The sequence below is a fragment of the Rhineura floridana genome, chromosome 2, assembly GCF_030035675.1.
Source record: "Rhineura floridana isolate rRhiFlo1 chromosome 2, rRhiFlo1.hap2, whole genome shotgun sequence".
NCBI classification, from domain to species: domain Eukaryota; kingdom Metazoa; phylum Chordata; class Lepidosauria; order Squamata; family Rhineuridae; genus Rhineura; species Rhineura floridana.
In genome coordinates this window covers 192,853,421-192,878,914 of record NC_084481.1, presented here as the reverse complement: position 1 = coordinate 192,878,914, position 25,494 = coordinate 192,853,421, and the positions used below count along the sequence as shown (strand labels likewise).

The following is a 25,494-nucleotide window of genomic DNA, read 5'->3' as shown; positions in this document are numbered from 1 at the left end:
TCTTATTTTAAGCTTGATATAGCTCACATCTTGTCTTGGCCTTTTTAACCCTTTTTCTCTTAATTCAGTGTTTTCTAATCAGTTTTTACCAACATGGTTAGACATCAGTTCATCTGCATCTCTGGAAGAGTAAAGAAAGATTTTGAAAGGAGAAGGAACCTGGTTATGCTTGTATTGTTAATATTGCTTGCTAACATGGTAACATGAACACACAGTGGAAATATTTTTAAAGCTTCTATGCAGTTCTGTCGGGGGTCACAGGAAGGGAACTCAAACATGACATCAAGAAAAATGTTTTACTTTGAATCTTAGCGGGAACATTGTTTAGGAAATTCTGGAATGCAGATGATAGAATTAGAGTTTAAACAGTTCATTATTAAGGCATTTTATAAAAAATTAGAGATTATTGCTGATGATGAGTTTAAGGGTACAGATACTAGAGCCAATTCAAGGAAGATTTAACGGCACTTTTAACACCTTGCATCATTTTGGCCTCTTCTCTTCTTTAGGTACCTCGGAAAGATTTTTTGGGTAAGACTTTTTAAGAAAGACCAGCTCATCAAGTCCAGAAAGCGAGCAAGCCTCTCTGTCTCCACAGTTCCCAGCTCCTTCAGACTAGAGAGTCAGTGTGGTGTAGTGGTTAAGGTGTTGGACTATGACCTGGGAGACCAGGGTCCAAATCCCCACACAACCATGAAGCTCACGGGGTGACCTTGGGCCAGTCACTGTCTCTCAGCCTCAAAAGAAGGCAATGGTAAACCCCCTCTGAATACTGCTTGCCATGAAAACCCTACTGGTAGGTTCACCATAAGGCAGGATCGACCTGAAGGCAGTCCATTTGCATTTTTCATAATTATTTATATCTTGCCTTTTGGGATATTAATCCTACCATGTTGTTGTTGTACATGTTCTATGCTGTCATACCATATCTTGTTATTATGTAAATATTTTTATATTATGAAGTAAATTGAGATTTTATAAAGAACTCTCTCACACACATAATGTGATTAATGTATTAGTAGTAGTAGTAGTAGTAGTAACAGTAGTAGTAGTAGTAGTAGTAGTAGTAGTATTTAAACTTCTATCCCAGAAGGAGCTCAGAGTGGCAAACAAAGAACAAAGCACTAAAAACATCTTAAAACATCTCAAAAGCAAAACATCTTAAAAATATATTTTTTAAAAATCTTAAAAACATCTTTTAAAAAATCTTTAAAAACAGAAAGCAATGTCCATGCAGAACCTGTGAGGACACACACGAAATTAGGAATATATGGATCTGCCAGTTTTGTTTTCTTTCAGTTTCTCATTTTTCCTATCCTAAATTCAGTTCTCCACATTTCTGCAGCAATTTGCATTTTTTTCTTTTAAAAAGGTCCTCATGAAAATTCATCAGCATCTTAGTGCAAATTTCTCCTAATTACACATTTCTGAAAACAATTTTCACTAATAATATTTTTGCATTTGTTATTTTCACAAATGTATACATTTTAATGTAAACTTTCCCCTAATATATGCATTTTTGTACACACTGGTTGGAGAATGTTGCAAATTTGTAGAAGTGCAAATTTTGAAAGGTAATGGTTTTGGTTTGCATATTGTTCTGAAAAGTGCAAATTAGGTAGTTTCTCATGAAAATGCAAATAAAACCAAATGTGTCCCCCATCCCTACATGAAATATAGATGTATGTGCTTTATGGGTAATCTCGCACATTCTGGTTAACACAAAAACTCAGGGTTTGCTGAGCTACTAGGGTGTGAGATCTGTAAGATGCATACTGAAAGGTTAGGAAGAGATCTAAGACATGAGAAATGAATAAACTATGTTAAATTGTTAATCCTGGTCTTGCTTGCATGGTGTTCATGTTGTATGGTTTTGAACATCCAACTGCCTCAGAAGCATGGCATTCATGGTGAGATCTTGACAATGGCAACAATAACATGAACATTTCCTTCATATTACAGAGGACAAGCTGCAAGGTTAAAAAAGAGAATGAGTCTTCTCTTAAGACATTTGTCAACACACACAAAAAACATCAAATAAAAATGTGATGTTATCATTGGTACAGAACTCAGCTACCATTGGTGCAGAGCTCAGTCACATGCTGATATACTATAGAATCTTTTCATTTGCAGCATTGATTGGAAGTTCCCAGAAGTCTATTCTACTGGCTTTATTCAAAATCCAAACACCCATCACTTAGGTCACTTTTGATCAAAGACTAGGATGGGATTGGATGGCAAGTTTTTCTCAAAAGCCTTCTGAAGAAGCTCTTCCCTTACAATCTGCATGCAAGCACAACCACTTTAAACTTGATGGGCAGGACAAACCAAACCCCAGTAGCAGCCGGGCAGGGAGGAGCAGCACAGCCACTGCCACATCTGCAGCTGCATAGCTCACGCCAGCAGGGCCTGGAAGGTAGAGGAGGCAGGCAAAGCACTGTGCTACACCAGAGTCCTGTTTTGGTACTTCTGCCCACCTTCCTGTTTGGAGGTGGAACAGGGAGCTCTGTGCTAGCATCACTCCATAGTTGCAGGTCAGCAGGCCCCTCCAATCCACCCTAAACCAGCACAAACCGCAGCCTTAGTTCTGCAGACTATTATATATAAATGGAACTATTTCAAACAGTCAGACACCATAGCTCATGATTTGCATTCTGACAGCAAAGGCATCTCAGAGAGCTAGTAGGTGTAAGCGGCTGCAGGAACAGAGCCTGATTAATTTGTTGCACTCCCTGTACAGGGTTGTATCCAATGCTAGTCCTACTCAGAGCAGATCCTTTGGAGTTAATGGATCTAAGTTAGCCATATCTATTAATTTCAATGGGTCTACTCTGAGTAGGACTAGCAATGAAAACAACCAATTTTATCTCATATCAGGTAGAATTATAGAGAATGCATTAATCAGGTCTTGCTGTGTTTTATTATGCTATATACAGTGTGTTTATTTTACTTTATTTAAACTTGTTAACCAGCTTGAGAACTTTTGATCAAAACATGTATAAAAATTGAAAAAATACAGCAATAATTTAGGAAGTTTTGGGGTGTGATCCTTCAGTGCACTTAAGACCTGCAAGCTACAAAGCTTGTCATGAGGACTGGTTGTTCATAGGGAAGACCTGGATAATCCCAAATTCTGCACAAAAGTGCTACCATCAGACAGGTAAATGCCACACTTCCCTAAGAAGTTAGCCTGTCTCCCATGTTGTCAGTGTCTCATTGCCACCTGAAGACTTTCTTTTCCAGTAATCTTTATCATCCTGACTTTTTTTTCATATTTTTATTTTATTTCAACATTACATCCTGACTCTTTTTTAATGTTTCCATTTTAATGTGCAACTGCTGCCTTTTTGTAATTTACTGTTTTTTAAAGTTGTTCATTGATTTTACATGTTTCTTTGTGAGCTGCTTTGGGCCCCTTCATTTGTGGGTGTGGGGGGAATGCGATATAAATTTCTATGTAAATGCACAAGGTGTCAGAAACCTTGAGCTCTATATCTTTGCTTTCCCTGGTACAGCCTCCCAGCACATGTGCACAAGTGTGAACTGGAAACACAATAAATGCTCTGTGGGGATGTGTAAAATATAAGCAGAACGGGCTCAGATGCTGTCTAATGGCAGTAAATGAAAGAAAGTTGTCACCAGCTACCATGGGATGTGAATCACTAAGGAAAAGGCTGCAGCAGCTTGATAGGAAGCTCCGTGAGCAGAACCATGCCTGAAACCTTGGACAGCCACTGCCCCTCAGTGGAAACAAATACTGAGTAAGATGGACCATTGGTCCATTGGTCTGCCACAGTATAAGGCAGCTTCATATCCATTCATTCTATCATGCACGTTCAAGCTGCATGGAGTGGTTGACTTATGATTAATTAAGTAAGTAAGTAATTAAAATATGTATATGCTGCCTGTTATGTGAGCATCACAAGCCAGTGTACAACATTATCATAAAACAGAATAGAAACACAATCCAAATAATTAAATTACAGTAAAATAAACCATCAGGCAGACAGTAAAAATATCCTTTAAAATCCCATTAACAGCTGGCATCAGTAGCCAGCAAAAACCAAGGTAAACAAAACAGAAGTTTTCAGAGGGCGCTAGAATTGCTTCAATGTTGACACATGCCTTCTTTCAAGGGGAAGACGCATTGCAGAGAGTGGGTGCCACCACAGAAGAGGCTCTCTTCCCAGTTGATACCAGATGGACACCTGTAGGCTGTAGCTTTATGACCAGGAAGGTCTGTATGGGAGAAGGCATTCTTTCATATAGCCTGGTTCAAAGTTGTTTAGGATTTATTGGATCCTCCCCGATGTTCATTCAGGGCAGAACTCTTCATCACGCAGCTAGTCTCCCGCTTAGGGATGGGTGAGAATTTCTATTCAGTTTGCATTTCAAGCCGAATCTATAAATTCACACTTTCCAAAACACTTTGAGACCTGAAACATGGCTATCCTTCAAAATTCACACTTATTCAAATTTTCAGTGTAGTTCACCGACCAAACAATGTTTACAAAAATGTATATATCAGGGGAAGTGTGCAAAAAAAAATGAATCAAAATAACATGCAAAATGCATTATAAATAATAACAATAATAATATGACAAGAAATTGCTTGCAAAAATGTGTACATTAGTCACAACAACCTACAAAAATGCACAATGCACAAAAATGGGTACAATGAACAAAAATGGGTTGGATTCAATGGCCCTATAGGCCTATTCCAACTCTACTATTCTATAATTCTATGATTTATCAGGAGAAATTTGCATTAAAATATTGGAGAAAAAAAATTAGCAAATCGTTGCAGAAATGTGGAGGCCTGAATTTATTTTTCCATCCCTACTTTCACCCTAGCTCTATGATCACTCCATGCACCTGGATGTCACCTAGAACCACTAACTAACCATTCACACCTGGGCTCCCAACACTCACCTCAGAGTCTAATAACCATGCTTCAACCCAAACCTCAAAGGGATAGCATGCTTCCCCTTGTGGCATCCTAATGAGACAACCCAGAGCGGGGAACTCCCCTTTGGTGTTTTCCCCCTATATGTGGATTGACACATATAGCAGAGTCAGACTAAAGTCCATGTTATCAGGCCTCCTGGGATCCTCTTCATCACCATAAAATTGCTTTGTTCCTGAAATCTTCTTAGATGGCTCATGGTTGCCACTATATACTTTCTTTTGTTTATTTTGCAGTGTCTCTTGTTCCCATTACTGCATGCTTCTTTTCTAGCACTTTACCAGCCTTTGACCTTCAGATATGAAAATGGAACTTCTTCATTCCAACACTCACCCCCCCCCCAGGTCCTATGATCTTCAGTGTCTTCTCTCTTGGTGTAATATTTCTCAAATATCTTCTTGTGAATTCATGAGCAGAAGGGCAGCAAAGAAAACAGAAAGGAAGTCGCCAAACTCCTGTCCCTGGAGCAGCCCTGCTGCACTGGAGTGGGAACTGCAGCCCAGCTCTGTGTATCTCTGTATATACTCTCCAAGCTGGCCCAGTTCATCTTGGGTCTGCATCTAGCCCTATCACAGCTAGAAAAAAGGCTTCTAAAGAAGATGTGGAAGGCTTGTATCATTGTTTTTCTCCTGGGTTGGGGGAGACAGCATGAAAGATTGTGGGGGGAGGAGGAGGGTCTTGCATGAAATGAAAACTTTGGCAAACTCTGGGCCTTTAGATAATGTGATCTCATCGCAATCACATGTAATTCTGTCATCAGCAATAAAACTCTCACTGGTAATATCCACAGCTTGCCAAGAACATAACAGGTTTGGATTTATTTCATTATCTACACAAGTCTGTCTCTACAGTTATTTTAGAAGTGCTGTGTTGTAGAAATGCAACATATCATAGTGCACTATTTCCCTCATATTCTTGGATACCTCCCTGCATTATGTAATCCATTTCAACCATATTCATCAGCAGAATATCACAGCATCATACATACTGTCAAGAAACTGGGGAAGGAAGCAAACAGTGACTCAAGTTTCTCTTGATTCTTGGACTACTTGCTAAGGCCATTCTGTGATCACTGGATCTCATAAGCCACCTGGATCTATGCTATTTACAGAGTGGACTAATAAAAAGGAATTTGCCAAGTGGCCAATGTTACAAATGAAATAGAACAGGGGTAAAAGTCATGCATGAATCACCAGGGAGATCACTCTTCCAAGGAGAATGAGGGCTTTTAGCAGGAACTGCCACAGGCCCCTCCAATTCAACTCTGCAAGGTGTGCAAAAGGTGGAAAGATTGCCCCTGGGAGACAGACGGCAATCTGTAGAACACATGCCCTTGGCCCCTGGAGCAGCAACCGCCAAGCTCTGTTGAGGGGAAAATACTGTGAGCTGGCAGATCAGGACAGCTAAGTCTTGTTTCCCTCTAGATTGTCAACAACCTGTATGCAGGGGCTGACACCACTGCTGTTTCCAGGCATGAAAGCCTTTAGTGGGATCTGCTCTGGGTAGCAGGTCACCCACTGGTAGGAAACACCAAAGGCCTATTTCTGATGCACTTGTTTTTCATATTCAAGGAGGGCATTGTTCTTTATAATATGGGAGACATTCAAAAATACAATCCCCCACTTGCAGTCTAAAATGTAGCCTACCAAATGATTTTGCTGGATGTGTAGATCAGTTTTATAGTTTGTGGTTTCCAGTCCAGGCTGGTCCTAGAATCATACATCAGAAAGCTTCTATACAGCAGAGTCTGTAAAACTTGCAGATGGATCATTGCTGCTTCCCAGGAGGGAGAGTGGGAGGGACAAGGCAATGGGAGGGGGGGGGTCGGTGCTGCTGAGCAAGCATACTGGTGAAGCCAATATAGTGTTTCTGTCTGTGTATTTTACACAGCACTGACCTCCTCACTACCTTGCTCCTCCTACTCTCCTTCCCAGTAAGCAGCAGCAAGCCACCTGCCAGGAAGTCAGATAAGTGTCATGCCCTCATCCTGCCATCTGCTACTGACTATATGGAACCAATACAGAACCAGAATGGTGCAACTTAAGGTGCCTGGCAGAAGCATCACCTCCATATGCAAGTTGAGCTCTAGGGTTGTGAATCCACTCACTCCTAGGACTCTCTCCTGAGACAGTAAACTCAGCTGCCAAGTGAAAATAACTGGCAAATCCATGAAATCCTTGTTGGTAAAAAGGATGGTTAACTACAGGTAACAAAGCTAACATGTTAAACACATGTGCTTATACATCAGGTTTTACATGGATAGTTTTCCACACTATGTTTTATCCACATGTTGTAGATATCTCGGTGAGTTTCCACTCTGCAGTGTCATGAGGGAAGAAACTGAGATGGCCTGGTGCACATGCATTCCCTTAGTTGCACGGCATTGATTAGGGTTCTCTTAAGCAAAGTGGCCAGGATATCCGAGAAACCTATTGATTGATTACTCACTCTGCTGACTTCCTTCCTCTGTTTCTCAATCATTTTCTGCATTGCCATAACAAACCCCAGTGCTGGATATATCACAGTGATAGCCTTTCATGGTCTTCAAGTATCCATTTGGAGCCTTACATTTTTTTTCCCCTTCACCTGGTGAGGGCAGTCCCTGTTTCTAGTTCTCTGGGAAATTTTGCCTTACTGATGTGTGTGTGCCAAAAATATTTTCTTAAACTGCAATCCTAACCCCACTTACCTGGAAGTAAGGTCCACTAAATTCAATAGGATTTCTTCTGACTAGACATGGTAACGATTCCACTGCTAGTGTGTGAGCTGGGTCTAACACACAGCTCCTAATCAACGTCCTCACCAAAGAGGATGAAGGAAGCTTACTGGGTGGGGAATGGGGATTGGATGGCCTAGGCTGTTTGCTCACTACTTCTTCCCTCTTCCACTCAACTGGGGCTCAGGACAGCCAGCAAGGATCTCCAAACTGATAAGCAGCAGCCCTTAGCAAACTTTGTCTGTAAGTTTGAAGCAGAAAGATGTTCATGGATGGTTAACATAAGAACAGCCTGCTGGATCAGGCCAGTGACCCATCTAGGCCAGCATCCTGTTCTAACAGTGGCCAACCAGGTGCCTGGGGGAAGCCCGCAAGCAGGACCCGAGTGCAAGAACACTCTCCCCTCCTGAGGTTTCCAGCAACTGGTTTTCAGGAGCATGCTGCCTCTGACTAGGGTGGCAGAGCACAGCCATCATGGCTAGTAGCCATTGATAGCCCTGTCCTCCATGAATTTGTCTAATCTTCTTTTAAAGCCATCCAAACTGGTGGCCATTACTGCATCTTGTGGGAGCAAATTCCATAGTTTAACTATGCGCTGAGTAAAGAAGTACTTCCTTTTGTCTGTTCTGAATCTTCCAACATTCAGCTTCTTTGAATGTCCACAAGTTCTAGTATTATGAGAGAGGGAGAAAAACTTTCCTCTATCCACTTTCTCAATGCCATGCATAATTTTATACACTTCTATCATGTCTCCTCTGACCCGCCTTTTCTCTAAACTAAAAAGCCCCAAATGCTGCAACCTTTCCTCGTAAGGGAGTCGCTCCATCCCCTTGATCATTCTGGTTGCCTCTTCTGAACCTTTTCCAACTCTATAATATCCTTTCTGAGATGAGGCGACCAGAACTGTACACAGTATTCCAAATGCGGCCGCACCATAGATTTATACAACGGCATTATGATATCGGCTGTTTTATTTTCAAGACCTTTCCTAATTATCCCTAGCATGGAATTTGCCTTTTTCACAGCTGCCGCACACTGGGTCGACATTTTCATCGTGCTGTCCACTACAACCCCGAGGTCTCTCTCCTGGTCGGTCACCGCCAGTTCAGACCCCATGAGCGTATATGTGAAATTAAGATTTTTTGCTCCAATATGCATAATTTTACACTTGTTTAGATTGAATTGCATTTGCCATTCTTCCGCCCATTCACTCAGTTTGGAGAGGTCTTTTTGGAGCTCTTCGCAATCCCTTTTTGTTTTAACAACCCTGAACAATTTAGTGTCGTCAGCAAACTTCGCCACTTGACTGCTCACTCCTAATTCTAGGTCATTAATGAACAAGTTGAAAAGTACAGGTCCCAATATCGATCCTTGAGGGACTCCACTTACTACAGCCCTCCATTGGGAGAACTGTCCATTTATTCCTACTCTCTGCTTTCTGCTTCTTAACCAATTCCTTATCCACAAGAGGACCTCTCCTCTTATTCCATGACTGCTAAGCTTCCTCGGAAGTCTTTGGTGAGGTACCTTGTCAAACGCTTTTTGAACGTCTAAGTACACTATGTCCACTGGATCACCTCTATCTATATGCTTGTTGACACTCTCAAAGAATTCTAATAGGTTACTGAGACAGGACTTTCCCTTGCAGAAGCCATGCTGGCTCTGCTTCAGCAAGGTTTGTTCTTCTATGTGCTTAGTTAATCTAGCTTTAATAATGCTTTCTACCAGTTTTCCAGGGACAGAAGTTAAGCTAACTGGCCTGTATTTTCTGGGATCCCCTCTGGATCCCTTTTTGAATATTGGCGTTACATTTGCCACTTTCCAGTCCTCAGGCACGGAGGAGGACCCGAGGGACAAGTTACATATTTTAGTTAGCAGATCAGCAATTTCACATTTGAGTTCTTTGAGAACTCTCGGGTGGATGCCATCTGGGCCCAGTGATTTGTCAGTTTTTATATTGTCCATTAAGCCTAGAACTTCCTCTCTTGTTACCACTATTTGTCTCAGTTCCTCAGAATCCCTTCCTGCAAATGTTAGTTCAGGTTCAGGGATCTGCCCTATATCTTCCACTGTGAAGACAGATGCAAAGAATTCATTTAGCTTCTCTGCAATCTCCTTATCGTTCTTTAGTACACCTTTGACTCCCTTATCATCCAAGGGTCCAATCGCCTCCCTAGATGGTCTCCTGCTTCGAATATATTTATAGAATTTTTTGTTGTTGGTTTTTATGTTCTTAGCAATGTGCTCCCCAAATTCTTTTTTAGCATCCCTTATTGTCTTCTTGCATTTCTTTTGCCAGAGTTTGTGTTCTTTTTTATTTTCTTCATTCGGACAAGACCTCCATTTTGTGAAGGAAGACTTTTTGCATCTAAGAGCTTCCTTGACTTTGCTCGTTAACCATGCTGGCATCTTCTTGGCCCTGGCGGTACCTTTTCTGATCTGCGGTATGCACTCCAGTTGAGCTTCTAATATAGTGTTTTTAAACAACTTCCAAGCATTTTTGAGTGATGTGACCCTCTGGACTTTGTTTTTCAGCTTTCTTTTTACCAATCCCCTCATTTTTGTGAAGTTTCCTTTTGAAGTCAAATGTGACCATGTTGGATTTTCTTGGCAATTGGCCATTTACATGTATGTTTAATTTAATAACACTATGGTCACTGCTCCTAATCGGTTCAACAACACTTACATCTCGCACCAGGTCCCGGTCCCCACTGAGGATTAAGTCCAGGGTTGCCATCCCTCTGGTCAGTTCCATGACCAACTGGTCTAGGGCACAGTCATTTAGAATATCTAGAAATTTTGCTTCTTTGTCATGACTGGAACACATATGCGGCCAGTCTATGTACGGGTAGTTGAAGTCACCCATTACTACCACATTTCCTAGTTTGGATGCTTCCTCAATTTCATATCTCATCTCAAGGTCTCCCTGAGCATTTTGATCAGGGGGACGATAGATCGTTCCCAGTATTAAATCCCTCCTGGGGCATGGTATCGCCACCCACAACGATTCTGTGGAGAAGTCCGCCTCCTTTGGGGTTTCGAGCTTGCTGGATTCAATGCCTTCTTTCACGTATAGAGCAACACCACCACCAATATGTCCTTCTCTGCCCTTCCGATATAGTTTATATCTAGGGATAACCGTATCCCACTGGTTTTCTCCATTCCACCAGGTCTCCGTTATGCTCACTATATCAATGCTCTTCTCTAAGACCAAGCACTCCAGTTCTCCCATCTTCGTTCGGAGGCTCCTAGCATTAGCGTACAGGCACTTGTAAGCAGTGTCTCTCTTCAAGTGTCTTTGGCACTTGTGGTTTCGCCTGTGGTAATTTTGCTCTTCTGAATTTATATCCTGTGCCCCTGCTCTCACAATGCCTACTTCTAGGCCTTCCCCCTTTTAAAATTTCATCATTTCTTTGGTCTTTATCCCGGGGGGAGGTTTATTCCGAACCGGACCCCCCTCAGTCAGTTTAAAAGCTGCTCTGCCACCTTTTTAATTTTAAGTGCCAGCAGTCTGGTTCCATTCTGGTTCAAGTGGAACCCGTCCCTTTTGTACAGGCCCGGCTTGTCCCAAAATGTTCCTCAGTGCCTAACAAATCTAAACCCTTCCACCCGACACCATCGTCTCATCCACGCATTGAGACTGCAAAGCTGGGCCTGTCTGGCTGATCCTGCGCGTGGAACCGGTAGCATTTCAGAGAAAGCCACCTTGGAGGTCCTGGCTTTCAGCATCCTACCTAGCAACCTAAATTTTGCTTCCAGGACCTCACGGCTGCATTTCCCCATGTCATTGGTGCCAACGTGCACCACAACCACTGACTCCTCCCCAGCACTGTCTACCAAACTATCTAAACGACGGGCAATATCCGCAACCTTCGCACCAGGCAGGCAAATCACCTTGCAGTCTGCACGCCCATCACACACCCCACTGTCTATGTTCCTAATGATCGAATCACCCACTACAAAGATCCCTCCACCCCCCGGAGATATATCCTTGGCACGAGAGGATAGCTGCTCATCCCCCAAGGAATGGGTCCCTTCTAACGGATCATTTCCCTCTTCCTCAGCTGGATGCTCTCCTTCCCCGAGACCATCGTTCTCCATGATAGCAGGAGAGCTATCATCGTTGGAGTGGGACACAGCTATAACGTCCCTGAAGGCCTCCTCCACACACCTCTCTGCCTCTCTCAGCTTTTCCAGGTCAGCCACCTTGGCCTCAAGGAAATGAAGTCGTTCCCGGAGAGCCAGGAGCTCATTGCACCGAGAGCACACCCACGACTTCTGTCCAACAGGCAGATAGTCGTACATGCTGCAGGCAGTAGAAAATGTGCAGCTGGGAACAATCCTGCATTGACTGGAAGACAGAATGGATGATTTAACAGAACCTGAGGGAAGAAGAGCCAACAAACCCTTTATAAGCTAAAATCCCCAGCCAATTCTCCCTCTCTGTGCCGAACATCAAATAATTATGGATTTGTTCTTCCCAGAAAATTGCTGACTCCTTAGAGACTAAATACTATCAAACTAAATATTATAAAAGTTTTTTGTACAACTGTTTTGATTGAATTCTATTATTATTAATAACAACAACTACTACTACTACTACTTGCAATCTCCACAGCAGTAACAACTATTAATGGCCATGTGGGTACATATGTAGATTATCATAGGCTGGAAGTATACATTATGGCACACTCATACCAGTTGCCCAAAACAGCAGTCCTGTGTCATCTTCTCTCTCTCCATCTAAGTCTGGTAACAAGTAATTTATAACATGATGCCACTGCTTTGAGAATTTTCCTGCTCCATTTCCTGCTCCACTTCATTGGCTGACACTTCTGAGGGTGAGCAAACCACAATGGTGTCACATTGTGAGTTTTGCATTACTCAATGTTAGTGAAAGAGCTTTGCAGGAGGAGACAAGGGGCAGCTGTGCATTTCTAGTTTGGGCCATGGTCTCAATCATCAGTATGGTGCCTGTGTTACAGATGTGGAAATGTTGAGATAATGTCTGGGAGCTGACGGGATGTCACTCTGTGGCTGTAGACACACGTACCATACATTTAAAACACACTTCCCCACCACCAAAAGGAATCCTGGGAACTGTAGTTTACCCATCACAGAGATACAATTCTCAGCACCCTTTAGAGGAAAAAATGCTATCTAAACAAGCAGCAGCAATCAAAGATCCTGGCAACAGGCATGTACTGAATCACTACGGTTAATGAATCACTACAGTTAATTATTGCACATATAATACTATTATATGTGCATTTAAAGCAGCATGCATTTGAAGCAGCATAGATGCAGATGTTGATGCTACCAAGCCCATCCGTGATTTAATGAAGATATGCTGGAATAAATGTGGCTTGGTGTTAGGAAAAAGAGCAAATCAGAGTAAGTAAAATGAAATAATCCAGGGGACAAAAAGAGAGTTCATCCTTTATTCCATAAGGTTCTGAAGGACAACACATTAGTAAGCCACTCCACCACCTTCAAAGCTGGCTAATTTCTCTCTCTGAATCCATCACCATCCTAATCTAAAAGCAAGGTCATGGAGGGTCATAGGGATGACCTCACAAATGTCAGGAAAGCTGCAGTCCTGAGAGAGAGATTTAACCTCAGATAAGATCTGTCAATCAAAGGGCAAAACAGGGTTTAAATCTAGATTACTAACAGTACTAGCTTTTATCACTCTTGCAACACCTCAAAGGAAAGTATTATGGCTTCCCATTCATTTCTGGCTCCCATAATGGCAGTCTGCCTGCTTTGGCTGAAATGTGCTGGGCTGGAGCACTCCACAATGCTGATATCCTTTCAGTGGGTTCCGCTGAGGCAGCTGTGCTTTTCCAAGTACATCGATGCAGAGGGTTACAAGTGCTAACTTTCTTCCCTTCCCCCATCCTTCTATTCCAGAGGGAACCCAAGGAAATGAAGCTTTGAAGCCAATCTATAAGAATGTGTTTAATTGCCACTGAATTCCCAATGGCACACCTTGAATGGATGTGGGGAAGGGGCAGGAGAAGAGGAACACAAGGGGATGAGCCAAGCACTGTTCAGACAACACTGAGCAGATCAATAGGTGGAGTGAGACAGTAGGCTGAGCACGGCTGGGCAAAGATGGCCACCTGCACAGGGACAAAAGTCTTTCTCCAGCCAGAGATATTTATCTCCTCTCAGAACCAATGGACTATAAACAAACTCTCTTTCCACTTCTGACAACCAAGGTTCTTCTGTAAACACTAACACCCTAATGTTCAATGGACAGTTGTGTTTTTACACTTATGAAAACGTAACATTTGTAGTATACCCTTTCTGGAAATGTTTATTATAAAATTAAAGTGCACCAATACATGGAGAGGGGAAGAAAAGATTCTCTGACCATTTTTAGCATCTATAAAGAAGAAGAGATCGAAGGCCACTTCCTAGATGCCTCTTTTTCTTATTAGCAAAAGGCATATACATACCATCATGTGTGAAAAATAAGCAAGTGTTCCCCCTCCCAGGAGGGTTGTCGTTTTTGTGCATGAATAATACATAATATAGATAGATAAATATGCTTTTGTACCAGAAAAAACTTCAAGTGTCCAGTTTGAGACATTGAATACCACTGGAATGTACTGAGATTAACCACAAGGCTATTTACTTATATTCTAAGCTTAATGTCCAAAACATAAACTAATAGTTTAAGCTTTTACAATATTCAATAAAATTTGCCACCTTAATGCAAAGCTGTTGTATTTCTGGTTTATGTTTTTTAACTCTAAAGTAATGAGGGGCAGAACAATGCAACTCAAGGGAGCCAGGTATAAGTGGTGCTGGCTGAAGAGAAGCTGGCGTAAAGTTCCGCTGCAAGACCCAGCCGGCTCAGCCACATCCAACTCCCCTCAGTCTGGCATAAATGCGAGTTGGATTGCTCCCTTACTCTAGCCATTAAGCTACAGCTGGTTCTACCAGCCCCTCCACCTAATGTAAGGGGGGAAATGCAAGATAAAGGGGACTTCATAGCGTAAGAGTTCATTAACGTGACCTTTAATTTTCCAATAAAGCTTTGTTATATTACACATGAAAGAGATCTCTGAGTTGTTTCTGACACTTCCAACATATAGTGGAATAATTTTTGTTTATTTTTTTAATCTGGACTGGAGTAATACACTACCTACTCATGATCTTAAAACAGTTTCCCCTTATGCCCATGTTTAAAGAAAACCTGTGTGCCTTTTTCCATAGATTTCCCCAGACATTCAGAGGTATAGTTTCACCAATGTTTTGAGCCCATTTTATAATGTAATATTTTATTTGTTCTGTTCTGTGTCATATTTACTGAGCTGTTGATATATTTTTGCTAACATATGTTTTTTAGTCTTTCATATTAGCAAATCCAGGAGGGTTTTCAATGTAACGCATGAAACAAAACATAAATACAAACAGCACAATCAACTGAAGGCTACATCTCATGTTGGCTACATCTCACGTTGAAAGCAATTGGCCTATCAACATGTATCTACCAATGCTGGACCACTCTCTCCCATACTACCTTGCCCAAATGCCCTTCTCTGGGTATCCCCACCTTCTGAGGTTGGTAGGTCACAACCAGAAAAATGGCATCTTTTTCAGATGTGGTACGCAATCTGTGGAACTTTCTCCTCAGATAGGATTGGGGAATCTTAAATCTTTCCAGTGCTATGCAAATATCTTTTTATTTCCCCAACCATTTCAAAACATATTTTCACTTTTTAGTAAGCTTTTATATTCTTGTTAGGATTAATTGTAAACTGACCTAGACGTTGTGAAACTGAAGGCTGGGGCATGAAATGTTTTAAACAAGGAAGTCACACATGTGTAACTGCAATTAAGCACCTGTGCATTCTTCATACACATCAGTGGCTCATTAATTTTAGATTTGCCTGCTTTAACATTTTCATCCAGGTTAAAAAGAGAGGGTTGTATTCTGGGTAGCGCTAAGCTGAACATTCCATCAGTGTAAGTATTTTTCCTTATGCAATGAAACATTCTCACTCTCTCGTCCCTCCTGTATCCCCTAAATCCCTTCTCATGGTTTCCTCAGCCCTCTGGAGCAGCTCTGGGGATAGCTCAGGGTGCACGCCGCGGGAGGGGGAAAATCCTTATGTGCTAGTTGAAGTAATTCCATTAATGCAAGAATTTAGTTGAGTATTGCCCAGAATTTCACTTTAACACAAAGTAGCACACCGCTGTGTCTCCCACTGGGAGTACTCAAAACTCTACCCAACTTGCGCTGTTTCCTCCTCCATCACATCAAAAGCATAATCTGGCCTTGTTCAGAGAGAGGTAGGGTTTTTGGGGGTGTTGGAAAACAGACAGAAGTCTTGCACCTGCTTCTTCTTACCTTCTTTCAGCATTCCCACTTTGAGGCATTTCATAAAGCGACATGCCTGACAGGACTTGCGCCTTCGTTTTGTGATTTCACACTCATTGGTAGCTGGACAGCTGTATTCAATATTCCCTGCAAACACAAAGAGAAGGAGCCACTAAAGACTAGCACCAAATAGCAGTGAAGGGTATGCATGTCCTAAGAAGCTTTGTTCTGACAACAAAAAGGAATCACAGCTTTGATCAGAGCAGAGTCTGTCTGCTGGAGTCATATAATGCCAACAGACCAGAGGCACCCTCTGCAATGTCTACATCCATGTTGTGGAATTATTTACACCTTTGCCATGGGAACAGGTTAATGAAGAAATTGTCCGGGGGATCCCATTAACTGGGATCAATATGTTGGAACATGAAGGTGTACATGAATATTTTTTTTGGTATGTGACCTGTTTTGTTCTCACATCATTACTGTGATGTAAGTTAGACCAAGAGATGGCAGCTATCTCAGGGTGAGCTTCATATAAGGTTAGAGATGCATATTTTCACTGACAAGGTAATTCTTATGGGAAATAGCAGATCTCTCTCTCTCTCTCTCTCTCACACACACACACACACACACACACTTCAATGCTCAGTTAAAATAACAACATCTCACAACAACTGCTTTAAATTATCTTGGTCCTGTTTAACTCTAGCAAAACACCAGTCCAAACAGCAAAGTCTTACTGCAGTTCTTGAATGCCTATTGGTATGAGTGTTAACATAGCTAACCTGTAAGGGAAGGAAGCTCCATAACTGTGGGGCAATCAATGCTTGAATACTGTAATAACCTGATCATAACCTAAAACTCAGCAAAGAAAGAACTCTCCTCAGTAGTTCATGTCAGAAGACACTGTGGCTGGGAAGACTAAAAGGTGTCTTTTCTTTGCTCTTTCTGTGGCTCTTTCGCAGGTCTTAACTCCATGCAAGCCTCAGCTGCAATCAATTCATTCCAACTGGATCATCAAACAATGAGCTAGCTTGGTTAAACACCACTGAAAAACTCAAGCACATTTCTAGTGGGCTGCCCTGAAAATGTCTCAGTGTAGTTCTAAAAGCTTCCTCGTGGATTTTCCTGAAGTTATAAATCCTTTTCTATAAGACTGGGCTAATCAGTTGTTCATCCACACATCCGAAAGGGAGTCTGGGGTAACAAACAGAGTCATGACTCCTAGGACCAACAATCAGGACCAGTCCTTGGTCATCTTGGACCAGTCCTTGGCCATCTTGCATTGTGTGAATGCAAACAATTTTTAGGCCTCCATTCCTCAACCTAGTGAAAAATACCCAGAAAACACAGCTCATTAAGCACATCCACCTTGGACTGCTGTGCTCTGAGTCACATGATTCCATGCTGGGTCTTACTATGTTCTTTCCTCCCCTTCTCTACCAAGACTTCTGTTTGACTTTCCTTTAGCCTTCATAGAGTGTGCCATGTGGAGCTGCACTTCCACTCAGCATACGCCCTCAGTCTATTCCAGAGCTGAGGAGGCCCTCAACAAAGTATCCCCTTGTGGGGCCCCTCCTACATTATTGGCCCCTGCAGGCCTACCTGGAACTGCCATTTTGATTTCCCACAATGCCCTGAAGCAACACTGTGCTGGGGGGGGCATATTGGGACACTTCAATGGTAGCTCCCAGCTACCAGCACACTTGAAAAAAGTTAAAGGACAGTTGAAGTGATGGGCCCTGCCAGGATGCCAGGCCCCTACACCTGCCTGATGCTGGGCCTGTAAGGAGGGACAGTAAGTAAGGGAAACACTCACAGCTTCCCCCACAAAATCCATACATATATTAAGTCTCACCCCATTCTTTAGACATGACTGAGGCAGACACGAATATACAAAGGTGGCTGCCTCCATCATATCTTTGGCCCAGAGAAAGACATGTGCTTGGAAACATGTGAATTATACAGAATTGTCAGAGAATCAGAGATGACTGCAGCTTCTTAGAACTAAACTGCGGGTAGAAACACTCCCACTGTTCTGCTGGTTCCAGTGTGTCTCTGCCTCTCTCTTCTGAAAACAGGGGGCATACGATGCTAGTCACTCTACTCCTTTTTACTGTAAAACCTGGTGGGAGCAGCTTCAGTATGTTTTTTAAAAAATTCAGCTTCAAGGAGATTTTGCAACTGATCAGCAGATCAACCAGTTCTCCCTCCAGGTGTGGCTAACGGAAATGCTTTGATCTGGCGACTAGTGTATTTACAACCTACATGAGACCCGTGATCAATTTCCTGGAGTATTTGTGTTTTTCTTTATTTGTTTTCAAGGAAATGCAAACTCAGGGAGGCTGTGAATTTCATCTCACAATGGGAGCAGGGCGGAGGTGCTTATGGCTTTCCATATAGGCTGTCTTTACAATCAACATTGTTCCCCTCAAGCTGTTTGCCTATCTGGGATGAGAGTGTGGGTAAGTGTAGGAACCTGCAGGTACAAAATTATCTCTGCCACATTAACAACCATCACACATTTACATAAACAGATTGAGCAGCTGAAAAGGCAATGTAGATTAGTTTGTAAAAATGCCACAACACAGCTGGTTCTGTCTCGTGGCAAGAAAATAGTGGTCATTACATGGTCCCTTCCTAGAATGCTTACAGTCTATATCAGAATAACAATGAAGGCGGATGGTCAGAAGTTTATGAATTTATGAATAGTGAGTGTAAGATGGCAGAGGAAGAGCACTGAAGGTTCCAAGAAAGCTTTCTTATAGATATGGTTCTGACATTACACTTTCACACATCTGCAGAAGCAGGCGTGGCTCTTGAGAGAGCATGCCTTTTTGAAGATACGATGAGAAGAAGAACCTTATCATTGTGGTTCATTGCATATGGCCTTGGACCAAAGTTTATTCATGCAAGACAAAAATGTACTGAGATGGCCTTGAACAAGTCACCGTCTTGCAGCCTTAGTACATCGTCTCTTAAAATGACAACAATCTACCTTGCTTTGTCCTTGCTGGGATGAATGAAGCTGGGCTGAGACATGACTCTGAAGACACAGGCTTGCTATCAAAAGCAGCAGCCCCATGTTATTCAGTGACTGGAAAATATGTGACACATCATTACATAGTACATTCTCCCACCCCTTGTACCACATCTTTGGCTGATACTGGAAGATGCAGGAAAGCATATGGTACGATGATATAATGTCATGCATTTCCTTGACTATAATATACATATGGAGAAGAGGGAAAACTTGACCTGGGTTCCCATTTTTGGCAGCAGCCCATGATAGGCATCACTTCTGTTTCTGAAATAAGGACTGCACATCACATTGTAATATCTATTGTGAATAATAATCATGCTTCCAAACTAGTTAAAACCTGGGCCTTATTTAAGAATACTGTAACCGAAAAAGTTGCTGACTCTGAGTTTGCCTACTCTACAAAATGGTTTCACCTTCAGAGTCTTACCCTTTAAGTCCCACATCCTGATAGTCAACACCAATGTGAGACAGTTTTATTTCTCCAGTGCCCTTCTGCATGCTCATAGTCCCGCCACCACGTGGTTAGATTCAAGACACAGACATTGTACAGGAGCTCAGAGAGCTGTACCAGCTGCTACCATTCAGTCTATACTCTGGCACTGCACAGCACCTGAATTTCAATAGCCAAGGAAGTATCATATATCTCTAAAAGCTGGAAATTGAAATTCAAGCTTGATCTCTAGTTAACAAATGAACTGCAGGGGCAAGGCATGTACACCCAGCCAGCCTCAGAATTTCTACCCTTCAGCAGTTCTCCCCCCTCGCTCCCAACAAGAAAACTGAAAAGCGTCCCCACTATTTTTTGAAAGCATGGTAGATTTCTCCATTTGGTATTCTTGCATTTTAATCTTCCATTAACTCACTTACAAATGCAAAGATACAATTCCTACAAAGTAAACCTATAGTTTTATCAATTTCAGGTAGGAAAGTTTTTTAAAAAAAAAAACTGGTATCAGAGAATAGCCACCAATGTTGCCATGTGACCTACACATTCTTTTATCAAACTTTGTATCAATATGAGTGAAGATCACTGCATATTGATGAAAGCAAAGAAACTGGTCTAGTGGATTCATAAAGTCCCTGGTTTGTATTCTGTGTGAAAACAAGGACAATATACTGCAACGGATGCAGATGGCAACAGTTGTAAGGACCTTTTACTTTACTTTTTTTAGAAAAGCATAGGGAAATAATATAATAGTCAGCCTTAGTCAAGATAACCTACTGTCTTCAAAACTTTAGCAAAGTTCTCTGCTCTGTTGTTGTTTTATTCCTTCCCCACAAGCTTCTCAATTTTGTTTATTGGTCCTGAGGCTGGCTGCCAGCAGAACAGAACCACTTACACTGCCTTGCAATTTCTGTAAGTGCCCTGTGATAAAGTGATGAGATTAACTCATTGGGATTCCAGCAGCCTTCCACGGGCTGACAGTCACGCTGCCACTTCAGTCACTGTGGACTAGAGGCGATCTGGCAGAGAGCAGCTGAAAGAGCTCCAGGGTGTCTTCAACAGCCAAAGGAGGAAGCCATGCATGTCAATGAGCAGCACCAAAAGGTGCATGCATGTGGGCATGTTCACATGTGTATGTAAGTATGCTTTGAGCATATGAATTACCCTATTTGACCATGCATAATTGAGGAAAATGACTTCAGAGAGTGTGCTAGCTAGGAGATCCAGGGCTGGAGCTGGGAGCATGGAATGGGCCCTAATCTAGACAGCAACCCAGGACTTTGCATGCTTACACATCAGAGTCCTCTTTCACCTAGAAATGAACGGCAATACATGACATCAGCAGGCCTGTGGGTTGCCAGACAGTATATTTTTATTATTATTATTATTTTATTAAATTTATTAGTTGCCCATCTGGCTGGCTGGCCAGCCACTCTGGGCGACGTACAAAATAAAAACATACAAATACATTAAAACATTAAAAATCTCAACAATAATAATAAAACCTAACCTAATATTGAGAGCCTGGCCTTTTTTGTCTTTTCCTAATTAACATAACAGAACCTGTTTCCTGCTATTTTCCAGCATTCATCCCCAGACTACAGGAAGCCTACAGCTGAGCACCAGTTGGCATCCTCAAGCAACTGTCAGGACCCCAGCATCTCAGCAGTAGCTATGGCTGATGCCCATTCTCTGCCCGCAACCCTGTAGCCAGATTGGGGCAAATGGGTGCACTGCTCCCTCATAGAGCTGTTCTTCCCTTCCCCCGGATTTTTTTTAAATTGTATTTTAAACTTGTGACATGACGACAATGACAATCTCCATTTAAAGAATGACAGCATGTTTAACAGGAACAGGAGCAAACAGGAGAATAGGACCCTCTGAAAAATTCAGTGAATAAGGCAGGATGAGTGAGTGCACAACAAAAGCCTCATCTGGGAGAGCCCCCATAAAATTCTGCTCACTCATGATATTCCCTGACTGACGGTGGATTTTTCATGATCACAGTCACCCTATAATTACTTAAGTGATCCTGAAAAAAACTTCCCCTCTGGTAACATGACCCTTGAAGAGTTAAATATTAGAACTTTGTATGGGTTAGAGTTAAGACCCCACCCCTTTCCTTTGCTTGGCTTTTCTATTTCAGATTCAGTTGTGTTCTCAATCCAGTCTGCTATAGAAAAGCATGCTTACCTGCAGCAAGAAGTAAGAGTTTGTTTATTCTATAGTTATTATGATTAGTAGAACAGGCCTGGGTGTTTATTGCTAAAGCGTGAGATAAACAGGTATCTTAAAGTGAGCTGAAAAAATATCTACCCTAGGTTACCCTTTACTCTTTTAAAGCACTCACTGTACTCACAATCATGGTGGCTATTTTTTCTTATTTTTTCCTGAATAACTGATGGTAAACTATGAAAACAGTCCTAGAAGAATGGAAACATTGCTGTGCACACTACTAGACTGGCTAGACTTTCTCAGGCCTAATTTCTGATTTTTCCAATGCATGCAGGTCAGTATGAGGCCTTTTAGGGGTTTCTGGACAGAAAAATAAACCTAGCAACCATTTAAAAAAAAAATCAACTGCTTTCCATAATTAGCTTTCAATAGTTTTGTTAGTCCTTTATATATTAACCAGTTAAAAGGTTTTCCCTCGAGTGCCCAACAGGAAGCAAAATCTAAAGGTCAGGAAAAGGACTAGAAGGAGGGACCCTCAAAGGGAAGTTAACACTCTTGTTCACTTTACCCTTAACATACTTTCTTCTCATGAAACAAATAATGTGCCAGTCATTTAACTTCTGCTGTTCATACTGAATGATTTGTTAACTTGACCTTCATATAGCCCACTATGTAAGTTAACACACTGTCTGTATGGAGGAGTGAGTGGAAAGTTCAGTGCCTTTCCCTTTCCCTGGCCTGGCCTCCGCATCTGCTCCACTTGTGGGTGGGGAAGAATATGAAGGCACTATGCGCCCCTCCCCAAAATGCCCCACTTAGAAATGTGGCTGTCCCACGTAACAAAGAAGGCTGGCTATAGGGTTGTCTGCCCCTCTTATAACTAGGAGCTATCTGCCATTTAAAATGCCCCTTAATTTGCAATGCTCCAGGGAGTAATTGTTTTTATAACTTTGTAGTGCTTTAATTTTGACTATGAACCACTTGGAATATTTGTTAGAAAGGTGGAATATAAATTAGGAATGTGCATCATTTCAGTGTGGGAAGCCAAATCACAATGCGAACTGGAAACAGTCCCTGCGCCCAAGTTGGATTAGGCCCCCCCAAAAGCCTTATGTCATTTTAATTTCTCTGCCTTATAGCTCTATGTTTTCCTATATCCCTATGTTTATCTAAGCCAATGGGCTTTGCAAGAAGTACAATGCCTGCAGAGTACTTTCTGCATTTATTTTTATTTTTTATTTTTGTCAAAGCACAGCAGTGGATGATTTTTTTTAAAAGACAAAAGCTTCATTGTAAGTAAAAAAAAACACCCCTATGTCGCTCTGTTTTAATAATAACAAAAACCAGAGCTCTTCAGAACTCTTCAGGCAACATTTTAGACAGCCTCACACTGTAACACTGGAAATGAAGTTGCAGCATTTTTTAAGCTGCAACATTTTAAAAATGTACAAGCAACAATATAATACACAACTCTTGTTCACCTCTTAATTAATGTAAGGTACAAAAATGCATGAGCTAAGCCTCCACTCCCTCCTCTCTTAGGAAGCAAGTCCTGCTAATTCCCTGACAAAAAGCCCCGGGACCTTTTTGTCTGCACTTTGGCAGACTTAATCCACTGGGGGAGGGGCTCCTGTCCTTGTAAATTTTATCCACTTTGGCTCAAAAGGAAAACAATTATAGCTGTTTTTAGATTCCCCATTATGCTGAATGGGTAACACAGAGCTTCGTTTTATTCAGACTGGACTGAAACCCAAATTACAGAAAAAAAATGGAGAGCACAAAGCAACCCAGAAAGGATTTTTTTAAAATACACAAAAACAATTAGAAAACAAATATTGGAGCCCATACACAACCCTAAATGCTGTGGAAAATTAAAATAAATTAAAATGGCACATTTCCCACAATGCCTTGAAGAGTGGGGGCATTGTGGGTAATTAAAATTAAAGTAGCTTACAGCTACTCAGCATAGATCACGCTGCTGTAGCCACTTTCAGAGGGGCCCACCACAGAGCACTTTGCTGGTGGGGGTCAGAGGGCCAAACTAGGAACAGGCCTTGAGGAGAACACACATATCAGATCTGGCTTCTGGAACAGCTACCTATGTCCGCTGACTCACCCCAAGAGTATTTTGTTCCATTTTATATTTTCTCATTCAAAAGTCTTCTTGCTGTCAGGAGTCATGACAGAACAATACTTGGCTACAGTTGGACAAGCACACAGCTATTTTTTTATGTACGCTTAATAACTGTTACAGTGAAGTGACTACCAGCTAATGTTAGGAGGCATTTCTCTATCATCAGATTATGAATAATATTACCATAACTCTGTATTAATACATCTTCTATCATTTCATCACGCTTGCCCCCCATTTTGAAGTGGCCATAGCTGCTAAGGGATATACAGACTGACTTTAAATTAAACCGCCAGGGTGTCTGATGATTCTATGTCACAGCCTTGCTAACATTTTAATAGCTGAAATCATGGAAATCAACAGTGACCATTCTCCATAAAGCTGCTGTGCGTGACCTCACTGTCACAACCAAAATTAAGGTTTGACACACAACAACCATCAGGAATAATTAAGCCATAAATATGTAACTAGTTCCATACAATTGCACATAAGAAAGCATTACTATGCACTTACTTTAAATGAACAAAACCATGGAAAACTCAGGGCTGAAACAGACATGACACAGGAGATCTGTGATCAAATCTCCCATTTCCCCCCCTACTTTTAAGGACCCATAGAAGGCTCCACATTTTATCAGAGCAGTAGCATGAAGGGAAAGTATGCATTTCCATGCTGTTAAATAGTCTAAATCTGCCAAACCTGCCCCCCAAACCTGCTATTATATCCATGGCAGTAAAAAGATAGGCATGATACAGGTACCTTTTTCTGCTGTGAATCTAATAGCTGGACCAGGAGGGGGCTATTTAGATCAGGCAAATGGAGCAGAAGGGCAGAGTTAAAACTCCTCCAGCAGTGCCACTGTTTCCATCAAAATTCAAGCACCCCTCCACCTGCTTTAAAGTGAGTAAAAAGTTGGAAGATCAAGGCACAGATTTCCTGCATAATCTCCATTATCATTCCAGGGGTTAAGTTCTGAAAGGGTATCTGTGAGTTCTTAATCAGTACCCTATGGCTGTTTAGATCAGGTACGAGGAATCTGTGCCATTCCTCCCCCCCCTCTGATGTTGCTGAACTACAGCTCCCCTCACCATTAGCCATGCTGGCTGATGATGATATAAATGAGAGTCCAACAACCTCTGGAGGGTCACAGGTTCCCCATCCCTGCTTCAGATGATGATGCAGCTTCTCAGCCTGGAATAGATTGTTATACAAGTACAGCAAAGCGTCCTGCAGCATCTCACAGACTGACATGTTTTTAATAGAATAAGAGCTTTTATGGACTTGAGTCTTGTTTAGGGTCCCAGAAGCAAGAGGTGACTCCCCAAGCAGGGAAAGCGGGTGTCATGTGAAGCACTTTACACTGCCCCTGCAGATGATAGGGAGTACAGGCTGTTCCACTCGGAAGGTGGCTCAACACCTCCCCCTGGGTCATCCTGGCTTGAAGATATAGCTCTTCTGCCTTCTTTGTACTCAGAAGTCAAGTCTCCAATATCACCCCATTCCTTTCATTGCATAGAAGTCAATGCCTACAGAACTGGACAGGAACCCTTTAAATCAGCAGAACCACCCCTCAGGGAGGTGGGGCCAACTGCAGCATAGGTCTTGTCAGTCTACACCAGAGCTTGGATTGCTCATATTAAAAAGTTTAACATGTCCAAACAGGAACTAATTCCAATTCACGTT

General features: G+C 42.0%; 1 protein-coding gene across 10 annotated transcripts in view; it reads right to left on the bottom strand.

Annotated features, from left to right (window-relative positions):
• Positions 1–25,494, bottom strand: part of ESRRB (estrogen related receptor beta) — a 258,747-nt gene that overhangs the window by 26,929 nt on the left and 206,324 nt on the right. For 9 of the 10 annotated variants that reach the window (XM_061611810.1, XM_061611807.1, XM_061611809.1 and 6 more), the window contains one exon: positions 16,048–16,164. In XM_061611810.1, coding sequence (XP_061467794.1) covers positions 16,048–16,164 — 117 coding nt within the window. Of the gene's footprint in view, positions 1–16,047; positions 16,165–16,802; positions 16,857–25,494 lie in introns of those variants that run through there. The other variant, XM_061611813.1, reaches the window with a different exon arrangement.